Source organism: Somniosus microcephalus, chromosome 18 (genome assembly GCF_052327205.1).
Source record: "Somniosus microcephalus isolate GS21.2 chromosome 18, FLI_Smic_1.0, whole genome shotgun sequence".
Taxonomy (NCBI): Eukaryota; Metazoa; Chordata; class Chondrichthyes; order Squaliformes; family Somniosidae; genus Somniosus; species Somniosus microcephalus.
Window position 1 is genome coordinate 7455298 of NC_141004.1, and position 25370 is coordinate 7480667.

At 48.7% G+C, this 25370-nt stretch overlaps 1 protein-coding gene across 1 annotated transcript in view; it reads right to left on the reverse strand.

The window, feature by feature from the left end:
* LOC147105000 (membrane-associated guanylate kinase, WW and PDZ domain-containing protein 3-like) overlaps window positions 1-25370 on the reverse strand; it is a 136201-nt gene that overhangs the window by 13036 nt on the left and 97795 nt on the right. The window contains exons 7-15 of the mRNA XM_086011774.1: window positions 17048-17105; window positions 16177-16289; window positions 11869-12051; window positions 10723-11331; window positions 9318-9349; window positions 7273-7435; window positions 5298-5389; window positions 3079-3271; window positions 1197-1406 (exon numbers count right to left, since the gene is read on the reverse strand). Coding sequence (XP_085867900.1) covers window positions 1197-1406; window positions 3079-3271; window positions 5298-5389; window positions 7273-7435; window positions 9318-9349; window positions 10723-11331; window positions 11869-12051; window positions 16177-16289; window positions 17048-17105 — 1653 coding nt within the window. The remainder of the gene's footprint in view (window positions 1-1196; window positions 1407-3078; window positions 3272-5297; window positions 5390-7272; window positions 7436-9317; window positions 9350-10722; window positions 11332-11868; window positions 12052-16176; window positions 16290-17047; window positions 17106-25370) is intronic.

Below are 25370 nucleotides of genomic sequence, written 5' to 3' on the forward strand. Positions count from 1 at the left end.
GTTACTGACTGTATCTCTACTGATGTTAATCCAGCTCCCTCACACGGTCACTCAGTAACCCCTTTCCCCCAGCGCCCTGTGTTACTGACTATCTCTACTGATGTTAATGCAGCTCCCTCACACTGTCACTCAGTAACCCCTCTCCCCCAGCGCCCTGTTACTGACTGTATCTCTACTGATGTTAATGCAGCTCCCTCACACTGTCACTCAGTAACCCCTCTCCCCCAGCGCCCTGTGTTACTGACTGTATCTCTACTGATGTTAATCCAGCTCCCTCACACTGTCACTCAGTAACCCCTCTCCCCCAGCGCCCTGTGTTACTGACTGTATCTCTACTGATGTTAATCCAGTTCCCCCTCACGGTCACTCAGTAATCCCTCTCCCCAGCATACTTGTGCAGGGAATGACTGTATGGCTCTTCATTTTGACAAGTTTTGGCTAACAACTCTTGCACAACCCAAGACCACTTTAATTAACCTGCGATTGACCCCTCAGGTGGGCAATTAGATTACATGGTGTGACAATGGGCCATTCAGACCCTTTAGGTTCCAGCTCCTGATCGCCACTCAGTGGCCTCTGCTGGACACAGCAGGTGTGCGCGGACAGGCTCGGGCTCCGCTGTGATGCCCACATGCTCAAATAGCTGCCAACACGCACCATGAATGGGCACTAGGGTAGCAGTCCATGCCCATGGAACCCATACCCCAGAGAGAGTCAGTGCCTGCGGAAACTGTACCCCAGTGAGAGATCAGTGTCTGTGGAACCCGTACCCCAGTGAGAGTCAGTGTCTGTGGAACCCGTACCCCAGTGAGAGTCAGTGTCTGTGGAACCCGTACCCCAGTGAGAGTCAGTGTCTGTGGAACCCGTACCCCAGTGAGAGTCAGTGCCTGTGGAACCCATACCCCAGTGAGAGTCAGTGTCTGTGGAACCCGTACCCCAGTGAGAGTCAGTGTCTGTGGAACCCGTACCCCAGTGAGAGTCAGTGCCTGTGGAACCCGTACCCCAGTGAGAGTCAGTGCCTGTGGAACCCGTACCCCAGTGAGAGTCAGTGCCCGTGGAACCCGTACCCCAGTGAGAGTCAGTGCCTGTGGAACCCGTACCCCAGTGATAGCATCTGTGGAATTGACATTCACTGAGCCGGTCTGCCGTCTCAGCCTCTGCTGCCCCGATACCCCCCGCCACCCCGATTTACTCACCCACAGTCGGGGACCTGTTCTTCGAGGTGATGATGACAAAGCCGAACCCCTCGGTCTCCTTCCGCTGCAGGACGATGTCGTACGACTGTGCGGACTCCGCTGGGTTGAGGCCCTGCGGCTGTTTGTGCGCGAGGTCCGTGTGATTCGTCCCGGAGGAGCCGTTCTCCGCAGCTTCAGAACTCTCCTCTTGGCCATCGTCACATTGGTCTTCTATCGGAGAAAAAGCACGAGAGTTACAGAAAGGACGGCCCCATCACATGGAGACGGGGTGAAGGGGAAGCTGTGTGTGAACCCTGCCCAATAGGACCAGGCTTGCACCTGACAGCGAGCTCGTGGGCAGATGCAATGCATTTTATATTTATTATTCGCTCTCGGGAGATGGGAGTCACTAGCAAGACCGACATTTCATGGAATCGTACAGCACAGGAGGAGGCCATTCAGCCCATCGTACCTGTGATGAAAGAGCGATCCAATTAGTCCCACTGCCCTGCTTTCCCCAGACTGGCAAATTTCTCCTTTTCAAGTATTTATCCAATTCCCTTTTGAATGTTATTGAATCTGTTTCCAACACTCTTTTATTGCCCATCCCTAGTTGCCCTCGAGAAGGTGGTGGTGAGCCGCCTTCTTGAACCGCTGCAGTCCGTGTGGTGAAGGTGCTCCCACAGTGCTGTGAGGGAGGGAGTTCCTGGATTTTGACCCAGCGACGATAAATGAACGGCCGATATACTTCCAAGTCGGGATTGAGAGAGACTTGGAGGGGAACTTGGAGGTGGCAGTGTTCCCATGCGCCTGCTGCCCTTGTCCTTCTAGGTGGAAGAGGTCACGGGTTTGGGAGGTGCTGTTGAAGAAGCCTTGGCGAGTTGCTGCAGTGCATCTTGTAGACGGTACACACTGCAGCCACGGTGTGCCGGTGGCAGAGGGAGTGAATGTTTAAGGTGGTGGATGGGGTGCCAATCAAATGGGCTGCTTTGTCCTGGATGATGTTGAGCTTCTTGAGTGTTGTTGGAGCTGCACTCATCCAGGCACGTGGAGAGTATTCCATCACACTCCTGACTTGTGCCTTGTAGATGGTGGCGAGGTTTTGGGGAGTCAGGAGGTGAGGAATACCCAGCCTGAGCTGCTCTAGAAGCCACGACATTTATGGCAGTGATCCAACTGAGTTTCTGGTCAATGATGATCCTCAGAATGTTAAATGTTATTAGAAGTTAGTGGAGGCTACCACGATTCAATTAATTTATAATGGTATGGGGAATGGTCAGTGGAGTGGAACTCGCTTTTAGAGAGCTGGCACAGGCGCAATGGGCCGAAAGGCCTCCTTCTGTGCTGCATAATCCTACGATTCTCTTCCTCTCTGAACTAAACGTTAGTTTGAGAGACACATTCTTCAGAATAAGAACATAAGAATTAGGAGCAGGAGTCAGCTATACAGCCCCTCGAGCCTGCTCCGCCATTCAATAAGATCATGGCTGATCTCGACCTCAACTCCACTTTCCCCGCTCGATCCCCTAGAGTCCAAAAATCTATCTCTCAGCCTTGAATATACTCAACGACTGAGCCTCCCCAGCCCTCTGGGGTAGAGAATTCCAAAGATTCACAACCCTCTGAGTGAAGAAATTTCTCATCTCAGTCTTGTATGGCCAGCCCATTATCCTGAGACTATGCCCTCTAGTTCTAGACTCTCCAGTCAGGGGAAACAGTCTCTCAGCATCGAACCTGTCAATTCTCCTCAGAATCTGATATGTTTCAAATGAAAACCTCAGGCTGAACAGTGATGCAGGGACACTGTTGGCGCTCCCCTCTCGTAGGAACGGTGAGGGTTGAACAGGTGCTGCTCTCTCTCCCCACCCCCCACATCAGGTGCCCACTGCGCAGTCACACTCACCAGCAGGAAGGACGTTTCTCCTCACCGACAGCAGCACCTGGCTGCTTCGAGTCGCATTTTGCATCAAGTCCAACACAAAGCGATGGGACCTCCCTTTAACCGAGACCCCGTCGACACAGAGCAGCTCATCGGCCACACGAAGTCGCCCGTCTCTCTCAGCTGCCCCCAGTGGGATTATCGCTCCGATTAGAACCTGATATCGGGGGGGGGGGGGGGGGGGGGGTTGGAGAATAAAAAGGCATTTTAGCCCCAAGTCTACATGGCTTCCAACGTTTGCATCACATCAACCGAACCTTGGTGGGAGAAACTGAGACGACAGACTGCAGCGCATGCTGAGAAATTCTGTCTAACCCACAGCTACACAGAAAGCGCATTACTATAGCACCGGTCACACAGTGCCTTCAGGTCCCGAGTCCTTCGTGTCTATCATCTTCTCGCTTGTCTCACACACTCTTGACTGTGTCTGTCCACTGCCAGCGAATGTTCCCCCTGATTTGTGTTTGGGATTTGCGGCCTCTAGGGGCTGTGCGGCCCATTCAGTTTCACGCATGTGGGAAATTCTACGTAGGAAACGCTGGTCCCGGGCTGCGCGGATTTGGAGGGAATGTTGCTGCCAACAGTAACAATCTACTGGTTACATGGAAGAGAGACCAAGGCAGTAACTGACTGACTGCTCCACGCGCTAACACCTAGGAACAAGAGGAGGCCATTCAGCCCATCGAGCCTGTAACGCCATTCATTTAGATCGTGGTTGATTTGTACAACTCCATTTACCCGCCTTGAGTCCGTAACCCTTACCGAAGAAAAATCTATCCCTCAGTCTTGAATTTTTCAACTGACCCCCAGCATCCACAGCCTTTTGGAGGAGAGTTCTCGATTTCCACCACCCTGTGTGTTGCGTGCTTCCTGACACCTGTTGTAGTGAATGGCCTTCGAGCTGCAGTCAGCAATCATCAGTCACTTGAATCGCTTACACTCTGTGCTCACAACAGCATGGCTGCATTTTAAAAGTTAATTATCCTGGAATATTTAGCTCCCAACCATGGCCACTTTGCAACCACGTCACTGTTATGGCCATCAGATCTCGGAGCACAAATACACAAATCACTAAAAGTTGCGACACAGGTTAGCAAGGCCATAAAAAAAAGCAAACCAAACACTACAGTTTATTTCTAGAGGGATAGAATTGAAAAGTAGGGAAGTTATGCTAAACCTGTATCGAACCTTGGTTAGACCACACTTGGAGCACTGCGTACAGTTCTGGTCGCCATATTATAAAAAGGATATAGAGGCACTGGAGAGGGTGCAGAGAAGATTTACAAGGATGATGCCAGAAATGCGAGGGTATACATATCAGGAAAGGATGAACAGGCTGGGTCTCTTTTCTCTTGAAAAAAGGCTCAGGGGTGACCTAATAGAGGTCTGTAAAATTATGAAAGGTTTTGATAAGAGTGGATACAGAGAGAATGTTTCCACTTGTGGGGAAGAGCATAACCAGAGGCCATCAAAATAAGATAGTCACCAAGAAATCCAATAGGGAACATAAGATGACGCTCGGAGAGAGAGAGGGAGAGACAGACGCTCGGAGAGAGGGAGGGAGAGACAGACGCTCGGAGAGAGGGAGGGAGAGACAGACGCTCGGAGAGAGGGAGGGAGAGACAGACGCTCGGAGAGAGGGAGGGAGAGACAGACGCTCGGAGAGAGGGAGGGAGAGACAGACGCTCGGAGAGAGGGACGCTCGGAGAGAGGGAGGGAGAGGCAGACGCTCGGAGAGAGGGAGGGAGAGGCAGACGCTCGGAGAGAGGGAGGGAGAGGCAGACGCTCGGAGAGAGGGAGGGAGAGGCAGACGCTCGGAGAGAGGGAGGGAGAGGCAGACGCTCGGAGAGGGAGGGAGAGGCAGACGCTCGGAGAGAGGGAGGGAGAGGCAGACGCTCGGAGAGAGGGAGGGAGAGGCAGACGCTCGGAGAGAGGGAGGGAGAGGCAGACGCTCGGAGAGAGGGAGGGAGAGGCAGACGCTCGGAGAGAGGGAGGGAGAGGCAGACGCTCGGAGAGAGGCAGACGCTCGGAGAGAGGGAGGGAGAGGCAGACGCTCGGAGAGAGGGAGGGAGAGGCAGACGCTCGGAGAGAGGGAGGGAGAGGCAGATGCTCGGGGAGAGGGTGGGAGAAACAGACGCTCGGGGAGAGAGAGAGAGACAGAGACTTGGAGGGTGAAAACTTACAGGCGTGTCTGGCCCATCACCACCCAGCACTCTGAATCCAAATCCGCTCTCCAGCTTACGCAGAAAGATGTCGATGTCCTTTGTATTTGGGGCTAAAGGACGAGGAAACATGGAAGGGGGTCAGAGGTGATGCAGTAGCCAGTCCAAGTTGCGTGCAATCAAAGGAACTCTTAATATTTACATAGCACAACAGACCCAGGTGGTCAGAATTTCCTTTCTCTACCTTGAATCCATTCGCCAGGATACAGGACAGAACGGCAGTCTGTCCTGCGCCTGAAGCTTGCATTCGGAGCAGAGTCTGAAACCAGAGTCTGCTCCCGCACTTCAAGCAACTGAGTGAAAGGTCAGACTGTGCTCTGCTTTACTGGGCAACTGGCTCAGTCTTCAACCCGCAGGATGCCCAGGCTGAGTACTGTGTAGCACTGACCTCTGATCGTGGTCAACTCCCAGAGAACAGGCACACGACGGATCGCACCGAGGGCAACGCCCATTCAAAATGGAATTGGGTTTGACAGAGGCAGTCAATAAACGGGACTGTTTGCTCATTAGCACATTGAGTGATTGCTGGGTTCTTTCCCTCTCCTCCTCTCCTGACCCCCTCTCTGGCTGTACACATTGGTTGTCCAAATATCGAGCAGAGATGGCAGGAGTCAGAAAGTTTTTTGACACCCTCAATCACTGGATTGGGATCGCGAGCAAGAACTCTTAACTGATTAAAAAAAACAAAGACTTGCATTTCTATAGCGCCTTTCATGACCACCGGACGTCCCAAAGCGCTTTACGTTTCAGTACAATATGGGAAACACAGCAGCCAATTTGAGCACAGCAAGCTCCCACAAACAGCAATGTGATGATGACTAGATAATCTGTTTTGGTGAATAGTACCATGGGATCCTTTATGTCCACCTGAGAGAGCAGATGGGGCCTTGGTTTAATGTCTCATCTGAAAGACGGCACTCCCTCAGCACTGCACTGGAGAGTCAGCCTAGATTTTTGTGCTCAAGTCTCTGGAGCGGGACTATGAACCCACAACCTTCTGACTCAGAGGTGAGGGTGCTGCCCACTGAGCCACGGCTAACACTGTTCTCTACCCTATCCCCAGGGGTGACTGCAGCATACCCCGATGCTCTGCCAGATGGGACAGCTCAGCATAGACTAGGGGTGAAAGCTGGCACCTTCCTTGGGTCTGCATGGCACAGATACTGACTAAACCCGCTCAGAGCCACCAGGGAAGGGAAGCAAGGTAGAATCGCAATTATTAACAGGAAAACAGCTCACTCCAAAAACGAAGATAGATAAATCAGTCGGGATATCCAGTCAGTGTAATACAACCCGGCATTTTCAGGGTCAGTGTGAATTACATCATTAAGTTGAGTTATTGGGTGCAGTGGCCTCACGGCTCCGATACTGGACTAGCAACTGCAAGGTCGCGAGTTCAAATCCCACCAAGGCTAGTTCTGAAATTGCACTGAATAAATCTGGTGGGTTAGCACCAGTAAAATAACCATGAAAACTGCCGGACTGTCATAAACTGGTTCACTTACATCCTTCAGTGACCCCAGTCCGACCCTACATGGCTGACTCTTAATGCCCACTAAAGTGGCTAGCGATAACACAATGATCTCAAGAAGACAGCCCACCACCATCGCCATCTCAGGGCAACTTGGCAAGGGCAATTAATGTGCCAGTGTTAGCAACATCCTGGATCTAATATATATATAGATTCCAGCGTTCAGTTTCTCGATTTGACCTTGCTGCTTTACTGCACAAGACACCCCACCTTCCATACCTCCAGACAGATATCATTTAGAAATAACAGTGAACAGAACGAGTCCCCATCGCCGTCACCCGGGTCACCAGAATCCCACAGTCCTAATGAGGAGTAATGGATTCCCCACACCGACACCACTGACTCTGCGGTTCACAGCATCCTATGTTGGCCCGCGCTCCACCACTCCATCAGAACTTCACTTACGTTTGCTGTCGAATATCGTCTTGGATTGTACGTACACCTCGGTGGGGTCACGTTTGGGGGAGGAGGGCCGCACGGCGTTGGGAGGGAAGGGCATGGGCTGAGGAAGGGGGAGGCCCAGGGAGAGATTCTGAGAACTTGCTTGACTTTCGTCTTGCTCCAAAGTCTAGAAAAGAGAGTCAGGGGGTGGGGAAGAAAAAAAGAGAGTTAAAATAAAAAATCTGCAAAATACAAGGAAGTTACGTAGAAAGCACCAATACAAGGCAGCAATTGTAGGTCCGTACCCCGGGGGGCTCCCTGCCTTTCTCGGTCACAATCCCGAGCTGTGGGAGCCTTCTCCTCTTTGCCAGCTTTTCCAGGCTTCCCTCCCCCTCTCTATCCTGCTGTAACCATTTACACCTCCTCTGGACCCATCTATTGTTTCTTTACTTGACCCATTACCACCCCGATTTTGCCTTGCACCATTATCCCTTTTTGTCATTTAATCATTCCTGCCATCCACCAACGTTCCCACGAATTTTTTTTTCCTGTGCACAGTCCCTTTAAATTTTCTGCACGGCCGGTCATGTACTTTAAGCACTTTTGAAGTTTAGTCACTGTTGTAATGTAGGAAACGCAGCAGCCAATTTACACAGCAAGCTCCCACAAACAGCAATGTGATAATGACCAGATAAGCTGTTTTTAGTGATGTTGATTGAGGGATAAATATTGGCCCAGGACACCGGGGAGAACTCCCCTACTGTTCTTCAAAATAGTGCCGCGGGATCTTTTACGTCCACCTGAGGGGGCAGACGTCTTGGTTTAACGTCTCAGCCAAAAGACGGCACCTCCAACAGGGTGGCACTCCCTCAGTATTGCCCCTCCGACAGTGCGGTGCTCCCTCAGTACTGCCCCTCCTACAGTGCGGTGCTCCCTCAGTACTGCCCCTCCTACAGTGCGGCGCTCCCTCAGTACTGCCCCTCCTACAGTGCGGCGCTCCCTCAGTATTGCCCCTCCGACAGTGCAGCACTCCCTCAGTACTGCCCCTCCGACAGTGCGGCGCTCCCTCAGTATTGCCCCTCCGACAGTGCAGCACTCCCTCAGTACTGCCCCTCCTACAGTGCGGCGCTCCCTCAGTACTGCTCCTCCGACAGTGCGGCGCTCCCTCAGTACTGCCCCTCCGACAGTGCGGTGCTCCCTCAGTACTGCCCCTCCTACAGTGCGGCGCTCCCTCAGTACTGCCCCTCCTACAGTGCGGCGCTCCCTCAGTACTGCCCCTCCTACAGTGCGGCGCTCCCTCAGTATTGCCCCTCCGACAGTGCAGCACTCCCTCAGTACTGCCCCTCCTACAGTGCGGCGCTCCCTCAGTACTGCCCCTCCGACAGTGCGGCGCTCCCTCAGTGCTGCCCCTCCGACAGGGCAGCACTCCCTCAGTACTGCCCTTCCTACAGTTCGGCGCTCCCTCAGTACTGCCCCTCCGACAGTGCGGCGCTCCCTCAGTACTGCACTGGGAGTGTCAGCCTAGATTTTATGCTCAAGTCTCTGGAGTGGGTGCTTCAACCCACAACCTTCTGACTCCGCGGCGAGAGTCACAGCTGACACTTTACACGTGTGTACACATATACACAACTCTGGGCAACATTTCTGCATTCACACTCTAGATGTGTTTAGGTTAGATTGTGGCTTGCGTCATTGATTATCGCAAAAAATTGAAAAAGGCAAAACCACGGCCCATCTACTGCACCATAACGAGGGGATTGGTGAGATTTGAACCAATCACCAGAAGGTCGGGTAAAGAATTTTTCAGAAGCTCAATCAGTGGCCTAGTGAATAAAAGCTTTATCAGACCAGCACTAAGTCCCACCGATCAGCAGGTCCCTGGTTCAATGTCCCATGGCAATGACGATGTTACAATTGGCTTCAGCAGATCTGCATTGCCTGGAGGTGAGGGAGGGTCTTGCTCCCAAACACTGTCAAGTTAACTCCCGCTGGGAGGGACATGTACGAACGCAGAGAGCCCCTGGTCCCACCCCACCAGTGTTATCAAAAAAAAAGGCTTTGAAACTTACGGTTTTTATCATTTTAGCAGGTGAAGGAGGACCTGTAAAAAGAACAGAAATCACATTAATAGGAAAGAGGAAGGGGGAGTAAAGAAAGAGAGAGCGAGGGGGGAGAAAGGGAGAAAGAGGAAGGAAGGAAAGAGAAAGAGAAGAGAGAGAGAGAGAGAGAGGGAGGGAGGGAGGGAGGGAGGGAGGGAGGATGCGGGGGAAGGATAAAAAACGCAAGGCCTGACAGCAGGACCGAGCTCAGATATCACTCAGACGAAATTCAGCTGAAGCCACAATCTGCTCCATAATTTGAGTTTAGTTTTATAGAATCATAGAATGGTTACACAGCACAGAAGGAGGCCATTCGGCCCGTCGAACCCGTGCCGGCTCTCTGCAAGAGCACTTCAGCTAGTCCCATTCCCCCACCCTTACCCCTGCAAATTTTTTCCTTCAGGTACTTATCCAATTCCCTTTTGAAAGCCACGATTAAGTCTGCCTCCACCACCCTCCCAGGCAGTGCATTCCAGATTATATCGTACATCTTTCATCAGCACACTAATGTGGGAGCTTTACACAACGGGGTTTGTGCAGCAGTTCAGGGTCAGAAGGGTCGCCAACATTGGATCCACAAGACTATCCGCATTTTAATTCAGAGCTCCATACAGTCAGTGTTATTTCACTGGGCTCCGAGGATTTTGTCCTTTCACCTTTTTGGACACGAGTTCCGTTTGAAGAGGTCAAATTCGCAATGTAACGGGAAAAAAATTGGGAAAGCAGCAAGCTGTGATCGGAGTCCAAGGCGAATGCATAGAATTTACAGCACAGAAACAAGCCATTCGGCCCAACTGGTCCGCGCTCCACACGAGCCTCCTCCCACCCCTCTTCATCTCACCTTGTCAGCATAACCTTCGATTCCTTTCTCCCTCATGTGTTTATCCAGCTTCCCCTTAAATGTAACTCTGCTCTTCGCCTCAACCACTCCCTGTGGTAGCGAGTTCCACATTCTCACCACTCTCTGGGAGAGGTTTCTCCTGAATTCCCCATTGGATTTATTAGTGACAATCTTATATTTATGGTCCCTAGTTCTGGTCTCCCCCACAAGTGGAAACATTTTCTCTACGTCTAGCCTATCAAACCTTTACATAATTTTAAAGACCTCGATCAGGTCACCCCGCAGCCTTCTCTTTTCTTGATAAAAGAGCCCCAGCCTGTTCAATCTTTCCTGATAGTTATAACCTCTCCGTTCTGGTATCATCCCTGTAAATCATTCTTTGCACGTTCTCCAGTGCCTCTATATCCTTTTTATTTAAAAATATGGAGACCAGAACTGTACATTGAGACCGAGTGAGCTAAACTGACAACCTTTTGAAGTGGAATGTTTCGAGAAGCAGTTAGTGCGCGAGGGGACAATAGCGCACGGACAAACCTCCTCTCTGCACCAGCAGAGATATCTCGCTGCCCACAGGCCACTCCTTGAGGATGTCCACCACCTGGGTGTGGCTGAGCTGCTGCATGCTCTGCTGGTTGATCTCCTTGATCACGTCGCCCTTCTGTAGACCTTTGCACCACTGGCTGTCCAGGATCATCTTCACCTTCTGTCCGGCCGGGCTGTCTGCGATGGCAAAGCCGAAACCCTTCGGCCCCTTCAGCAGCGGGATGGTCAGCGCCTCGGGCTGCGATCCGCCCGACGAGGTCATGGAGGACCGGTCCTCGGTCAGGCCCAAGTAAGGTCCATTCAAGCGCTCGCCGACTGGGGCGGGGGCCTCGCTCCCGTTGTGCTCGGCGAGCCCAGGCGGGGCCTGCAGGCTCTGGCCCCCGGCAGCAGTCTGCTTCCCCGCCACAGGCAGCCCATCCATGACAGGGGTGGCGGTCACTACGTCGAGGGTCGGCACCTGGGCGTCGGTGGGAAGCGGGTAACCGCGGCACAGGATCAACTTCACCGTCTGGTTGATGGGGACGGACTGGAAAAGCTGCACAACATCAGCGTGAGTCTGCCCAAGGACACAAGTGCTGTTTATGTACACAATGACATCACCTGTCGATAGGGTGCAAAGCACACACATTAACCATTTGATTACACAATCAGATCCACAATCAGATCCACGTACACCAAACTACGGACTTGCTAAGGCGTGCAGAGTGAGGCAACTCCAGATCTTATCTGCACTAAAATAAATACCAGACTGATGCAATAACCGCGTGGAAAACCAACAAATGCAGAGAAAGTGTGTTTGCCCCAGGCATCTACTCTCCCACTGGCACCAGTTTCCAGAGCCTCTCCACGCAGTCCCTTGCCCCAGCGTCACATCCACCTGCACCTTCCCTCAAGGGCCACTTGAACTCTGTCTCACTCGAGGAAGCTCCGGTCTCCAGCACCTGTGCCCCCCTCCCCCCATAGGCCACTCGTTCTTACTCTTCCAATGGTCTACAGCTCCCCACGGTCTACTATTCCCCACTCCCACTCCAGCCAGCACCTGCCCCCTGCACTCTGTATGCCACTGTGGGGGAAGCTCTTTGACAGAGTCAAGTCTGGAAATGCCCGGTAACGTTCAGTAGGAAACCCGTCACTTGCCTGCCAGCATGTTCCCGTCCTGAGCAGCAGGGCCATCCTGAATCACATTCTTCACCTGCAGGAACTCGTCCGGGCTGTCCCCTCCGATGATTGTGAACCCAAACCCCATGGCACTCTTCTGCAGCGTGGTCCTGATGAGCATCCCCTGAAGGTGGGAGGGGTCCCGAGTAAACATCGGCCTCTCTGGTGGGGTGGGGAAGAAAGATAGAAGCAACAAGAATTAAATTGAAAAGTGGCGGCTAGACAGTGCCTTCAGCTGCCTGGGCCCTAAGCTCCGGAATTCTTTCCTCAAACCTCTCTACTTCTTTCCTTCTTTAAGACTCTCCTTAAAACCCAAAAAGCCCTTGTTCTACAAACAGAAACTGGAGTGAGGTGCGTGGATACACGAGGTATCGGGTCGGAGGCGGTTTTGTGAACATTAGGGGCTCGAGCGATCGCAGATGTTTCAGGCAGAACCAATAACTGTACTGGCAAATATTTGCTTTTATTAACCACTAAACTGCTAACCCAGGAAACTGACTGCTTCCCTCAGCTACCTTCACGCTCGCCCTTCTACCCCTCACCATCTCCTTCCTCTCCCCCCCCCCTTCCTCCTTCCTCTCCTCCCTTCCCCTCTCTCTCTCCTCCTCTCAGCATCTTGATCACCATGACAGAACAAGCCCTTTGCGATACATTTGGATTGGAATTTTTGAAGTGCCTACACAATCAAAGAAATTTACGGCACAGGAGGAGGGCATTCAGCCGATCGCATCTGTGCCGACAAGGTTGCACGTAATGCACAGACGAGGGGGTGGCAAACCTGGACTATGTGCGCATGGTGGACGGTTTTAACCAGATTGCACGCGTTTAGAAAGCAAAAGGGAAGGGAGAAGGAAACACAAGATTAGCCTGCAATCAGCGGTCCATTCTAAAAGCTACTTTTGGGGAAAGCAGAACAGAAATGGGAGAGAGATGAGGTGCGCGCGTGTGTGTGTTTGCGTGTCTGTGTCTGTGTGTGTGTGTGTGTGTGTGTGTGTGTGTGTGTGTGTGTGTGTGTGTGTGTGCGCGCGTGTGTGTATTTCCAGCTGAGCGCTGCAGGAACAGACGTAGAATCAGCAGTCCGTTTGTATTTGTGAAGGCGAGTTATAGTTTTAAACCGTCAGCCGTGGCTCAGTGGGTAGACCGCTCTCACCTCCGTGCCAGAAGGTTGTGAGTTCAAATCCCACTCCAGAGACTTGAGCACAAAAATCCAGGCTGACACTCCCAGTGCGGTGCTGAGGGAGTGCTGCGCTGTCAGATGAGACGTTAAACCGAGGCCCCGTCTGCACTCTCAGGTGGATGTAAAAGATCCCACGGCCACTATTTCGAGGAAGAGCAGGGGAGTTCTCCTCGGTATCCTGGCCCAATATTTATCCCACAACCAACATTACTAAAAGTAACAGATTATCTGGTCATTATCACATTGCGGTTTGTGGGAGCTTGCTGTGCGCAAATTGGCTGCCGCGTTTCCTATATAAATGCAAGTCTTTCTTTTTAATCACCGAATAATGCGTTTGCTCTGAACAGTTCTGATGCTGGGTGCAGTCGTGTATTGGTTCTGTGTACTGAGCTATAGCAACCCAGAGATCGTGAATCCAAATCCCACCATGGCGAGTTGAGAGTTTTGAATTCAATAAACCTGAAGCTGGCAACCAGGAAATCTGCCAGATTGTCGTTAAAATCCCAACTGTTGGGCGAGGGATAAATATTGACCAGGACACCGGGAAGAACTCTCCCGTCTTCCCCCCGGTGTCCTGCTCAATATTGACCAGGACACCGGGAGGAACTCTCCCGTCTTCGCCCCGGTGTCCTGCTCAATAAGAACATAAGAAGTAGGAGCAGGAGTAGGCCATACGGCCCCTCGGGCCTGCTCCGCCATTCAATAGGATCATGGCTGATCCAAATCTAGGCTCACGTCCACTTCCCTGCCCGCTCCCCGTAACCCCTAATTCCCTTATCTGCTAGGAAACTGTCCATCTCCATTTTAAATTTATTTAATGTTGCAGCTTCCACAGCTCTCTGAGGTAGCAAATTCCATAGATTTACTACCCTCTGAGTGAAGAAGTTTCTCCTCATCTCAGTTTTGAAAGGGCAGCCCCTTATTCTAAGATTATGCCCCCTAGTTCTAGTCTCGCCCATCAGTGGAAACATCCTCACCGCATCCACCCGATCAAGCCCCCTCACAATCTTATATGTTTCGATAAGATCGCCTCTCATTCTTCTGAACTCCAATGAGTAGAGGCCCAACCTACTCAACCTTTCCTCATAAGTCAACCCCCTCATCTCCGGAATCAACCGAGTGAACCTTCTCTGAACTGCCTCGAGAGCGAGTATATCTTTTCTTAAATATGGAAACCAAAACTGTACGCAGTATTCCAGGTGTGGCCTCACCAGTACCCTGTATAATTGAAGCAAGACTTCCCTGCTTTTATACTCCATCCCCCTTGCAATAAAAGCCAAGATTCCATTGGCCTTCCTGATCACCTGCTGTACCTGCATACTAACCTTCTGTGTTTCATGCACCAGGACCCCCAGATCCCTTTGTACTGTAGCACTTTGCAGTTTCTCTCCATTTAGATAATAACTTGCTCTTTGATTTTTTCTGCCAAAGTGCATAACCTCACACTTTCCAACATTATATTCCATCTGCCAAATTTCTGCCCACTCACTTAGCCTGTCTATGTCCTTTTGCAGGTTTTTTATGTCCTCCTCACTCACGACTTTCCCTCTCATCTTTGTATCGTCAGCAAACTTGGATATGTTGCACTCGGTCCCTTCCTCCAAATCATTAACAGATTGTAAAGAGTTGGGGTCCCAGCACTGACCCCTGCGGAACACCACTAGTCACTGATTGCCAACCTGAGAATGAACCATTTATCCCAACTCTTTGTTTTCTGTTAGATAGCCAATCTTCCACCCATGCCAGTATATTACCCCCAATCCCGTGATTTTTTATCTTGTGCAGTAATCTTTTGTGTGGCACCTTGTCAAATGCCTTTTGGAAGTCCAAGTACAGGAAACTTTGGTTTATCCAGAGGTTAACTGTCCGGAATGCTTGAGCCACCGGCAAAAATCAGGAGCCATTTCGTTAGGTTTTTTTTCTTTTCGTTGCTTTTTTTTCACCAGTCAGGTTCTGCAAGGTCTCGCTGAAGCTGTTGCTAAGTTACAGAGACGCTTGCAAGGTACGGCCGACTGTTTAGAAGCTGAAGCAACAGGGTTTGTTGCCAGATACAGAGCTCAAAATCTCCGTATGTTCCAACATTAGCGCTGGTTTGTCCGGCAGTTTTGATGCGACGGCAACAGCTCGGTCCCGTCGGTGCCAGATAGCGCTAAGTTTCCTGTACACTACATCCACTGGTTCCCCTTTATCCACCCTGTTTGTTGCGTCCGCAAAGAATTCGCGCAAATTTGTCAAACATAACTTCCCCTTCATAAAACCATGCTGACTCTGTCCGATTAAATTATGCTTATCCAAATGTCCTGTTACTGCTTCCTTAATAATGGACTCCAACATTTTACCAACCACAGATGTTAAGCTAACTGGTCTATAGTTTCCAGCCTTTTGTCTACTTCCCTTTTTAAATAAGGGCATTACATTAGCAGTTTTCCAATCTGCTGGGACCTTTCCTGAATCCAGGGAGTTCTGGAAAATTACCACTAATGCATCCGCAATCCCCACCACCACTTCTCTCAAAACCCTAGGATGTAAGCCATCAGGTCCAGGGGATTTATCCGCCTTTAGTCCCATTATCTTACCGAGTACCACCTCCTTAGTGATTTTAATCGTGTTTAGCTCCTCCCCCCCATAGCCCCCTGTTTGTCCAGTGTTGGGATATTTTTAGTGTCCTCTACTGTAAAGACTGATACAAAATATTTGTTCAGCGTATTTGCCATCTCCATGTTCCCCACCACTAATTTCCCGGTCTCGTCCTCTAAGGGACCAACATTCACTTTAGCCACCCTTTTTCTTTTTATATAACTGTAGAAACTCTTGCTATCTGTTTTTATATTTTTTGCTAGTTTACTTTCATAATCTATCTTCCCTTTCTTAATTAATCTTTTAGTTATTCTTTGCTGGCTTTTAATTTATCCCTCAACCAACATCTAAAAACTCTGGTCATCGTCACATTGCTGTTTGTGCGCAAACTGCCTGCCCCGTTTCCTACATTACAACAGTGACAACACTTCAAAAGTATTTCGTTGGCTGTAAAGCACTTTGGGGGCATCCTGAGGTCATGAAAGGCGCTGGAGAAATGCAAGTTCCTTCTTATTAAATGTGGGTTCCTGTACCTGGCTGCTGATCCCCGTGCACCCCTCGCTGACTGTCCCGCTGAAGGATCAGCTGCTTCTTCCGCTTTGCTTCAATAACCGGGTTCTCGAACTGGGTCCTCTGGTTTATGTGGCTGAAGAGAAAGAGGAGGAGGGCGGGGGGGCAAAGAGAGACAGAGAAAGATAACTCAGTCTGAGCAACATGGCGCACACCTCTACCAGAAGACATCTCCCACCATTCCCCCCCACCCCCCAACCACCCACCATCGCCCTCCCCATCCATTCCCCCCCCCCCCCCCGACCACTGGATTCCCAGAGTCACTCAGAGTCTCAGCTGCCTGAGTGACTGTGTGTACTGGGATAAAGTGACTCAGAATTAAGGTGCAGTCGATGCTGTATGATGCCCTCCAGGTCACTCGACCTTTTCCCAAACATGCCACGGAAACAGAAGCCACTTGGTCAGTTGGGTAAGTTACCAGAAAGTGGCTCGGGGTGGTAGAACCATATCCCCGTGTGCCAGGGAGGAGGGGAGGGAGGCATGCAAAAGGAGAAGGGGGAGGGGGAGAAAATAATTTTTCCTGAAACAGAGGGGGCTTGTGTCTGGAGCCTGGGAACAGGCTGCCAATGCAGCGAGTGCGATACAACGGGACTAATTATTATCCAAAAATAAAAACTCAAGAGAATAACTGAACCGGGAAAAACCCGCAGCTATGTATTGCCCATCTGGGGGGTGAATGCCATATTCAGCCCTCGCAGCACCACCGATGATTTAATGAGCAGCACGATAGATGGAACGAGGTGCAAAGACCCTCCAGCAGAGCGTTCGATGTTTAAAATGCTGGGACTAATGAACAGATCGAGTTTTACCTTTTTTGAGAGATGGGGAACTTACTCAATGTAGTAGAAACCATAAACAGGATCGCTGATCTTTTCCCAGCCGTACGGAAGCTCTACAATTTTGAAAATCAAAAACAACCTGATCAATACCGCAACTGATAAGTCAACTCCGCACCAAGTGCAGACAGCAGCAACGCACACCACCACACAGCAAGCCCAGCTCAGGCCTCATGCTACGGATGGGGATAGGCTGCTTCATTTACACTGCTCTTACAGTCCTGGGTTAACACGTCGGGACTCTCGAGCAGGCATCAGTTGATCAGAGAGAGTCGGCTTGGATGTGGGAAGAGCAGAGGTCATCTGACTAATCTAGCGGAATCATTTTGAGTTTGGTGGGTAGGGGGGAGTGTCTATGGATGTTGTCTATAAGGAACTCCAGAAGGCATTTGATAAGGTTCTACACAAGAGATTAGCAAAAATGAGAGCACATGGAATTGGAGGGAACCTTGTGACATGGGCTGTAACTGGTTGGAAGGCAGCAGACAGAGGGGTGATAAAGTGTTTGTTCTCTGATTGGCGGGATGTGACAAGTGGCGTTCCCCAGGGATCTGTACTGGGGCCTCAGCTTTTCACCATATATATTAATCACTTGGGTGAAGGAATAGAGTGTTGTATATCCAAGTTTGCAAATTACACTAAGTTAGGAGGCACCGTAAGTTGTGTGGATAAGAACATAAGAAGTAGGAGCAGGAGTAGGCCATACAGCCCCACGGGCCTGCTCCGCCATTCAATAGGATCATAGCTGATCCAAACCTAGACTCACGTCCACTTCCCTGCCCGCTCCCCGTAACCCCTAATTCCCTTATCAGCTAGGAAACTGTCTATCTCCGTTTTGGGAGGAGGAAGTTACAAAGGGACATAGACAGACTAGGTGACTGGGCAAAACTGTGGCAGATGGAGTTCAATGTGCGGAAGTGTGAGGTAATCCACTTTGAATCCGAGAAAGACAAATTGGAATATTTTCTTAATGGTGAGAGATGAGGCGCTGTGGAGGAGCAAAGGGATTTGGGTGTCCATGTAGACAAATCACTAAAAGCTACTGCACAGGTACAAAAAAACTAATGGAATGATGGCCTTTGTCTCATGGGGCTTGGAATTTAAGTGAGGAAGTGATGCTTCAGTTGTAGAGCCTTGGTCAGACCCCATCTGGAGTGACTGCTTTCAGTTCTGGGCCCCGCATCTCAGGAAGGATATATCTGCCTTGGAGGGGGTGCCGCGCGGATTCACCAGAATGATACCGGGGCTTAGAGTGTTAAATTAGGAAGAGAGGTTGCATAAACTAGGCTTGTATTCCCTTGAGTTTAGATGGTTGAGGGGTGATCTAATCAAGGTTTTCAAAATGATTAAGGGATTCGATAGGGTAGATACAGAGAAACTATTCCCTCTGGTGGGGGAATCTAGAACAAGATGGCATAATCTTAAAATTAGAGCCAAGCTATTCAGGAAGCACATTTTCACACAAAGGGTAGTGGAAATCTGGAACTCACTCCCCCCAAAAATCTGCTGAGGCTGGGGTTTTGCTGAGTGAGTTTGAGGAGCTAGAATCCAAATTAAAAAGCAGAACCTCAAAAGGTAATAATCTCAGATTGTTACCTGAGCCACGTGCAAATTGGCATAGGGACAAACAGATTAGAGGTTTAAATGCGTGGCTCAAAGAGTGGTGTGGGAGGAAGGGGTTTCAGTTCATGGGACACTGGCACCAGTACTGGGGGAAAGAGGGAGCTGTTCCGTTGGGATGGGCTCCACTTAAAACAGGCTGGGACCAGTGTCCTGGCGAATCGAACAACTAGGGCAGTAGACAAGGCTTTAAACTAATGAAGGGGGGTGGGAGGATTCAGGAAAGAGTAGATTTAAAAGCAGCGAGAGAAATGTCAAGGCTCTAGAGCAGAGTAGAGTTTTGGGTAAAAATAAGCAGAGTGGGTCAGGAAGGGACAGAGAGAGTAACAAAGGTAATAAGGCATCAGTGACTGAGGTGACATCAGGGAAAAATAGAAATAAGTCAAAGCTAAAGGCACCATATCTGAATGCACAAAGCAATCACAACAAAATAGATGAATTAATAGTGTAGATAGAAATTAACAGGTTTGATCTAATAGCCATAACGGAGACGTGGTTGCAATGTGACCAAGGTTGGGAACTAAATATTCCAGGATACGCAATTTGTTTTTAAAAAGAGATAGGCAAAATGGAAAAGGAGGAGGGGTAGCCCTGGCAATAAAAGATGGGATAAAGACAGTACAGAGAAAGGATCTTAGCTCTGAAAATCAAGAAGTAGAATCCGTTTGGGTGGAGCCAAGAAACAGCAAGGGGCAGAAAACATTGGTGGGAGTTGTTTATAGGCCATCAAACAGTAGTTGTAATGTAGGGCAGAGTATAAATCAGGAAATTAGAGGCGCATGTAACAAGGGTAATACAGTAATCATGGGGGACTTTAATCTACATATAGACTAGGCAAACCAAATTTGCAGTAACAGTGTGGAGGACGAATTCATGGAATGTATGCAAGATGGTTTTCTAGATCAGTATGTTGAGGAATCAACTAGGGAACAGGCTATTTTAGATCTAGTATTGTGCAACAAGAAAAGGTTAATTAATAACCTTGTAGTAAAGGGGCCTTTAGGGAAGAGTGACCATAATATGATAGAATTTTATATTGAGTTTGAAAGTGATTTAGTTAAATCCGAAACTAGGGTCTTAAATCTAAACAAAGCAAACTACGTAGGTATGAGGGGCAAGATGGCTATGGTAGATTGGGAAACTACATTAAAAGGTATGACGGTAGACAAGTAATGGCTAGCATTTAAAGAATTAATACATAATTTACAACAAATATACGTTCCTTTAAGGCACAAAAACCCCACAGGAAAAGTGGTAACAAGAGAAGTTAACGATAGTATTAGATCAGAGGAAGAGGCTTATAATGTTGTCAAAAAGAGTAGTATGCCTGAGGATTGGGAGGATTTTAGAATTCAGCAAAAGAGGAGCAAGAAATTGATAAAGGGAAAATAGAATGTGAGTAAATGAGCGAGACACATAAAAAGACTGTAAAAGCTTCTATAGGTATGTAAAAAGGAAAAGATTAGCAAAAGTAAATGTGGGTCCCTTACAGGCTGAGACAGGAGAAATTATAATGGGGAATAAAGAAATGGCAGAGAAATTAAACAAATACTTTGTGTCTGTCTTCATGGAAGACGACGCAAAAAAACTTCCCGGAAATAGTGGAGAACCAAGGGTCTAGCGAGAATAAGGAACTGAAAGAAATTAGTATTAGTAAAAAAAAATAGTACTGGAGAAATTAATGGGACCGAAAGCAGATAATTCCCCATGACCAGATTGCTTACATCCTCAGGTTTTGAAAGAGGTGGCTACAGAGATAGTAGATGCATTAGGTGTCATTTTCCAAAATTGAACGGTTCCTGCAGATTGGAAGGTAGCAAATGTAACCCCACTATTTAAGAAAGGAGGGAAGAGAAAAAACAGTGAACTACAGACTAGTTAGCCTGACATCAGTAGTAGGGAAAACGCTAGAATCTATTAAGGACGTGGTAACAGGGCACTTAGAAAATAATAGGATTGGGCAAAATCAACACGGATTTATGAAAGGTAAATCATGTTTGACGCATCTGTTAAGAGTTTTTTGAGGTTGTAACTAGCAGAATAGATAAGGGGGAACCAGTGGATGCGGTGTATTTGGATTTTCAGAAGGCATTCGATAAGGTGCCACATAGGTTATTAAACAAAATTAGGGCTTATGGGATGTAATGTACTCGCATGGTTTGAGGATTGGTTAATGGACAGAAAACAGAGAGTAGGAATAAACGGATCACTTTCAGGTTGGCAAGCTGCAACTAGTGGGGTACCGCAAGGATCAGTGACTTGGGCCTCAGCTATTCACAATCCATATCAATGATTTGGATGAGGGGACCAAATGTAATATATCCAAGTTTGCTGATGATACAAAGCTGGGTGGGAATGCAAGTTGTGAGGAGGATGCAAGGAGGCTTCAAGGGGATATAGACAGGCTAAGTGAGTGGGCAAGAACATGGCAAATGGAATATAATGTGGAGAAATGTGAAATTATCCACTTTGGTAGGAAAAATAGAAAAGCAGAGTATTTTTTAAATGGTGAGAGATTGGGAAATGGTGTTCAGAGGGACCTGGGTGTCCTTGTACACAAATCACTGAAAGTTAACATGCAGGTACAGCAAGCAATTAGGAAAGCAAATGGTATGTTGGCCTTTATTACAAGAGGATTTGAGTATAAGAGTAAAGACATCTTACTGCAATTATATAGGGCCCTGGTGAGACCACACCTGGAGTATTGTGTACAGTTTTGGTCTCCTTACCAAAGGAAGGATATACTTGCCATAGAGGGAGTGCAACGAAGATTCACCAGACTGATTCCTGGGATGAGGGGATTGTCCTTTGAGGAGAGATTGAGTAGACTAAGAATTTAGAAGATTGAGAGGTGATCTCATTGAAACATACAAAATTCTTACAGGGCTCGATAGGGTAGATGCAAGGAGGATGTTTCCCCTGGCTGGGGAGTCTAGAACCAGAGGTCAGTGCCTCAGAATAAGGGGTCGGCCATTTAGGACTGAGATGAGGAGAAATCTCTTCACTCAGAGGGTGGTGAATCTTTGGAATTCTCTACCCCAGAGGGCTGGGGAGGCTCAGTCGTTGAGTATATTCAAGACAGAGATCGATAGATTTTTGGATATTAAGGGAATCAGGGGATATGGGGATAGTGCAGGAAAGTGGAGAAGAGGTGGAGGATCAGCCATGATCTTACTGAATGGTGGAGCAGGCGCGAAAGGTCTACTCCTGCTTATTTTAAAGTCATACATTCAGCCCATGTTTTTATATTTCCATTATAAATTTCTGTCCTTATTTAGAATGGAAACTGCTTTGTTGGCGCTGCAGTACCTCCAACTGGCAGAAGGGTGTAATTACAGCGTGACAAGTTTACATAGCCAGCTGCCATTTTACGTGGACACAGCAATTTATAATCGGAAAAGTTGATGTAGGAAGGGCAGACAGATGAAAGATTGTTTTGAACATATATACAAAAATGTAAGGGCAGATTTGTCATGTTTCAGGTGTCGCATGAGCATATTTCCAAATCTGTCACACTTAAATGTAAAACAAAGCACCTAGCTGTTCCGGTTCTGGCCAGAGGTTGAGATCAAATCTAATCGTGGCCAAGTTGTGAAACTGGATTCATTAAATCTGGTAATTTGTGGGCTGGCACCAGATAAAATAACCGTGAAAGCTGTCGTTAAAAATCCGAAATGGTTCACTAATGTCCTTCAGAGAAGGGAATCTGCCACCCTACCCGGTCTGACCTACATGCGACTCTAATCCCACACTGTTAACGCCCTCAAGATGGGAAATAAATGCAGCCTTGCTAGCATCACCCTCAACCAGAGAACACATTTTAAAAACCTCTTATTGACTTGAGCATCTGCCAAGAACAATCAGCTTCTAACGGACTTGAGCAAAGCACAGCAATTATGCCTTGTGGCCTTAGAGACACTGAGTTACACAGCCAATGCATTTCGCAGTGCAGGTAGAATACTGAGTCAAGGACATGCTTTCTTACCAGGACCAACAGTGAACAGATCATTGGGAAACCCACCAGTGCCGATAGACAGACAGAACTCGACTCCGCACTCCTTAAATACTTATTGTCCAGGCTCCCGAGCTCGAGGTCTCTAATCCTCAAGAGGTGTAGAATAGAAATGGAGGGCCAAGCACTGGCTCCCTGCAGGGCTCCACTCAACGCCTGTCGATCAGACAAGTATGCCCCATTCTTTTTAAATCAGTCCTATATTCTCCCCTCGATTCCTGTGGCTTTTAGTTTAATGAGAAATCTATGAGGATCAAAGCTTTCTGAAATTCCAAATGAAGTGTATTGTATCAAGTGCCAGCTTGGTTCAGCGGTCACAGTCTAGCTTGGATTCAAGCTCCGCTCCAGTCCAAAAAAAACACCAATGCAGTACTGAAGGAGTGCTGCACTGTCAGAGGTGCCGTTTTTCAAAAGAGATGTTAAATGGAGACTCCAGTCTGCCTGTTCAGGTGAATATAAAAGATCCTATGGTACAACTGGGAGAGGTTTTCCCCAGTGTCAAGAGCAACATTTATCCTTCCACCACCAAAAGCGGATTATCCGGTTACTCATTGCTTTGCGGTTTGTGGGAGGTTGCTGTGAACAAATTGGCTGTGTATTTGCCTACATAGCAACAGTGACTGCACCTTAAAATAACTCATTGGCTGTGGGACATCCCAAGGACATGATAGACGCTATATAAATTAAAGTTCTTCCATTTATTTATAGGGTTTCCACAATCTGCAACATCCCCAATGGTGGTAAGGTTTGTCAAGCAGCATTTGCCTCTTGTAACTCCATGCCGACCACTAGTTATTACTGTACAAGTTAACCTCCAATGTTAGCCCTAGATTAGTTTCCATTATTTACCTCTTGCTGATAAACTGTATAAAACACTAGTTAGGCCGCAGCTAAAGTACTATTCTGGTCACCACATTACAGGAAAGATGTGATTGCACCAGAGAGGGTATGGAGGAGATTTACAAGGATGTTGCCAGGACTGGGGAATTATAGCTATGAGGAAAGATTGGATAGGCTGAGGTTGTTTTCTTTGGAACAGAGGAGGCTGAGGGGAGACTTGATTGAGGTGTATAAAATAATGAGAGGCCTCGATAGAGTGGATAGGAAGGACCTATTTAGCAGAGAGATCAATAACCAGGGGGCAGAGATTTAAAGTAATTGGTAGAAGGATTAGAGGGGAGTTGAGGAGAACTTTTTTCGCCCAGAGGGTGGTGGGGGTCTGGAACTCACTGCCTGAAAGGGTGGTAGAGGCAGAAACCCTCATCACATTTAAAAAGTACTTGGATATGCACTTGAAGTGCCGTAACCTACAGGGCTACGAACCAAGAGCTGGAAAGTGGGATTAGGCTGGATAGCTCTTATTCGACCAGCACAGACACGATGGGCTGAATGGCCTCCTTCTGTGCTGTAAATTTCTATGATTCTGTGACGTTAGGCTAATGGGCCTGTCGTTGTCTGGGGTAGATTTTCCCCCCTTTTAAATATAGGCACTGTGTATTTGCTTCCCCTGCTGCAGAACTTGCCCTTGTCTAATGATTCCTTCATGATGATAGGAGGTGTCCTGAAAATCTCCCTCTAGTCTCCTCCAGGACCTCAGGATATATATATGATCTGGCCCAGTTAACAGCATCTTCACGAGTCAGAAGGGCGTGGGTTCAAGACCCATTCAAGGAAATAATCTAGTGCAGTACGGAGGGAGTGCTACACTGTTGGAGGTGCTGTCTTTCAGAGATGATGTTAAACCAAAGTGGATGTAAAAAAAAAAAATCCCATGGCACTATTCAAAAGGGCAGCAGGGGAGTTCTCCCCAGTGCCCTGGCCAACATTTAGCCCTCACCCAACACTGCCAAGACAGATTAACTGGTCATTTATCAAATTGCTGCTTGTGGGATCATGCTGTGCACAAATTGGCCGACACTTTTTAAAATTCGCTAATGGGATGTGGGCGTCGCTGACAAAGTCCAGCATTTATTGCCCATTTCTAGTTGCCCTCGAAAAGGTGGTGGAGAGCCGCCTTCTTGAACCGCTGCAGTCCGTGTGGTGAAGGTGCTCCCACAGTGCTGTTAGGGAGGGAGTTCCAGGATTTTGACCCAGCGACGATGAAGGAACGGCCAATATACTTCTAAGTCAGGATGTTGTGTGACTTGGAGGGGAACTTGGAGGTGGTGGTGTTCCCATGCGCCTGCTACCCTTGTCCTTCTAGGTGGAAGAGGTCACGGGTTTGGGAGGTGCTGCCGAAGAAGCCTTGGCGAGTTGCTGCAGTGCATCTTGTAGATGGTACACACTGCAGCCACGGTGCGCCGGTGGTGGAGGGAGTGAATGTTTAAGGTGGTGGATGGGGTGCCAATCAAGCGGGCTGCTTTGTCCTGGATGGTGTCGAGCTTCTTGAGTGTTGTTGGAGCTGCACTCATCCAGGCAAGTGGAGAGTATTCCATCACACCCCTGACTTGTGCCTTGTAGATGGTGGAAAGGCTTTGGGGAATCAGGAGGTGAGACACTCGCCGCAGAATACCCAGCCTCTGACCTGCTCTTGTAGCCACAGTATTTATGTGGCAGGTCCAGTTAAGTTTCTGGTTAATGGTGACCCCCAGGATGTTGATGGTGAGGGATTCGGTGATAGTAATGCCCTTGAATGTCAAGAGGAGGTGGTTAGACTTTCGCTTGTTTGCCTACATAACAAGTGACTGCA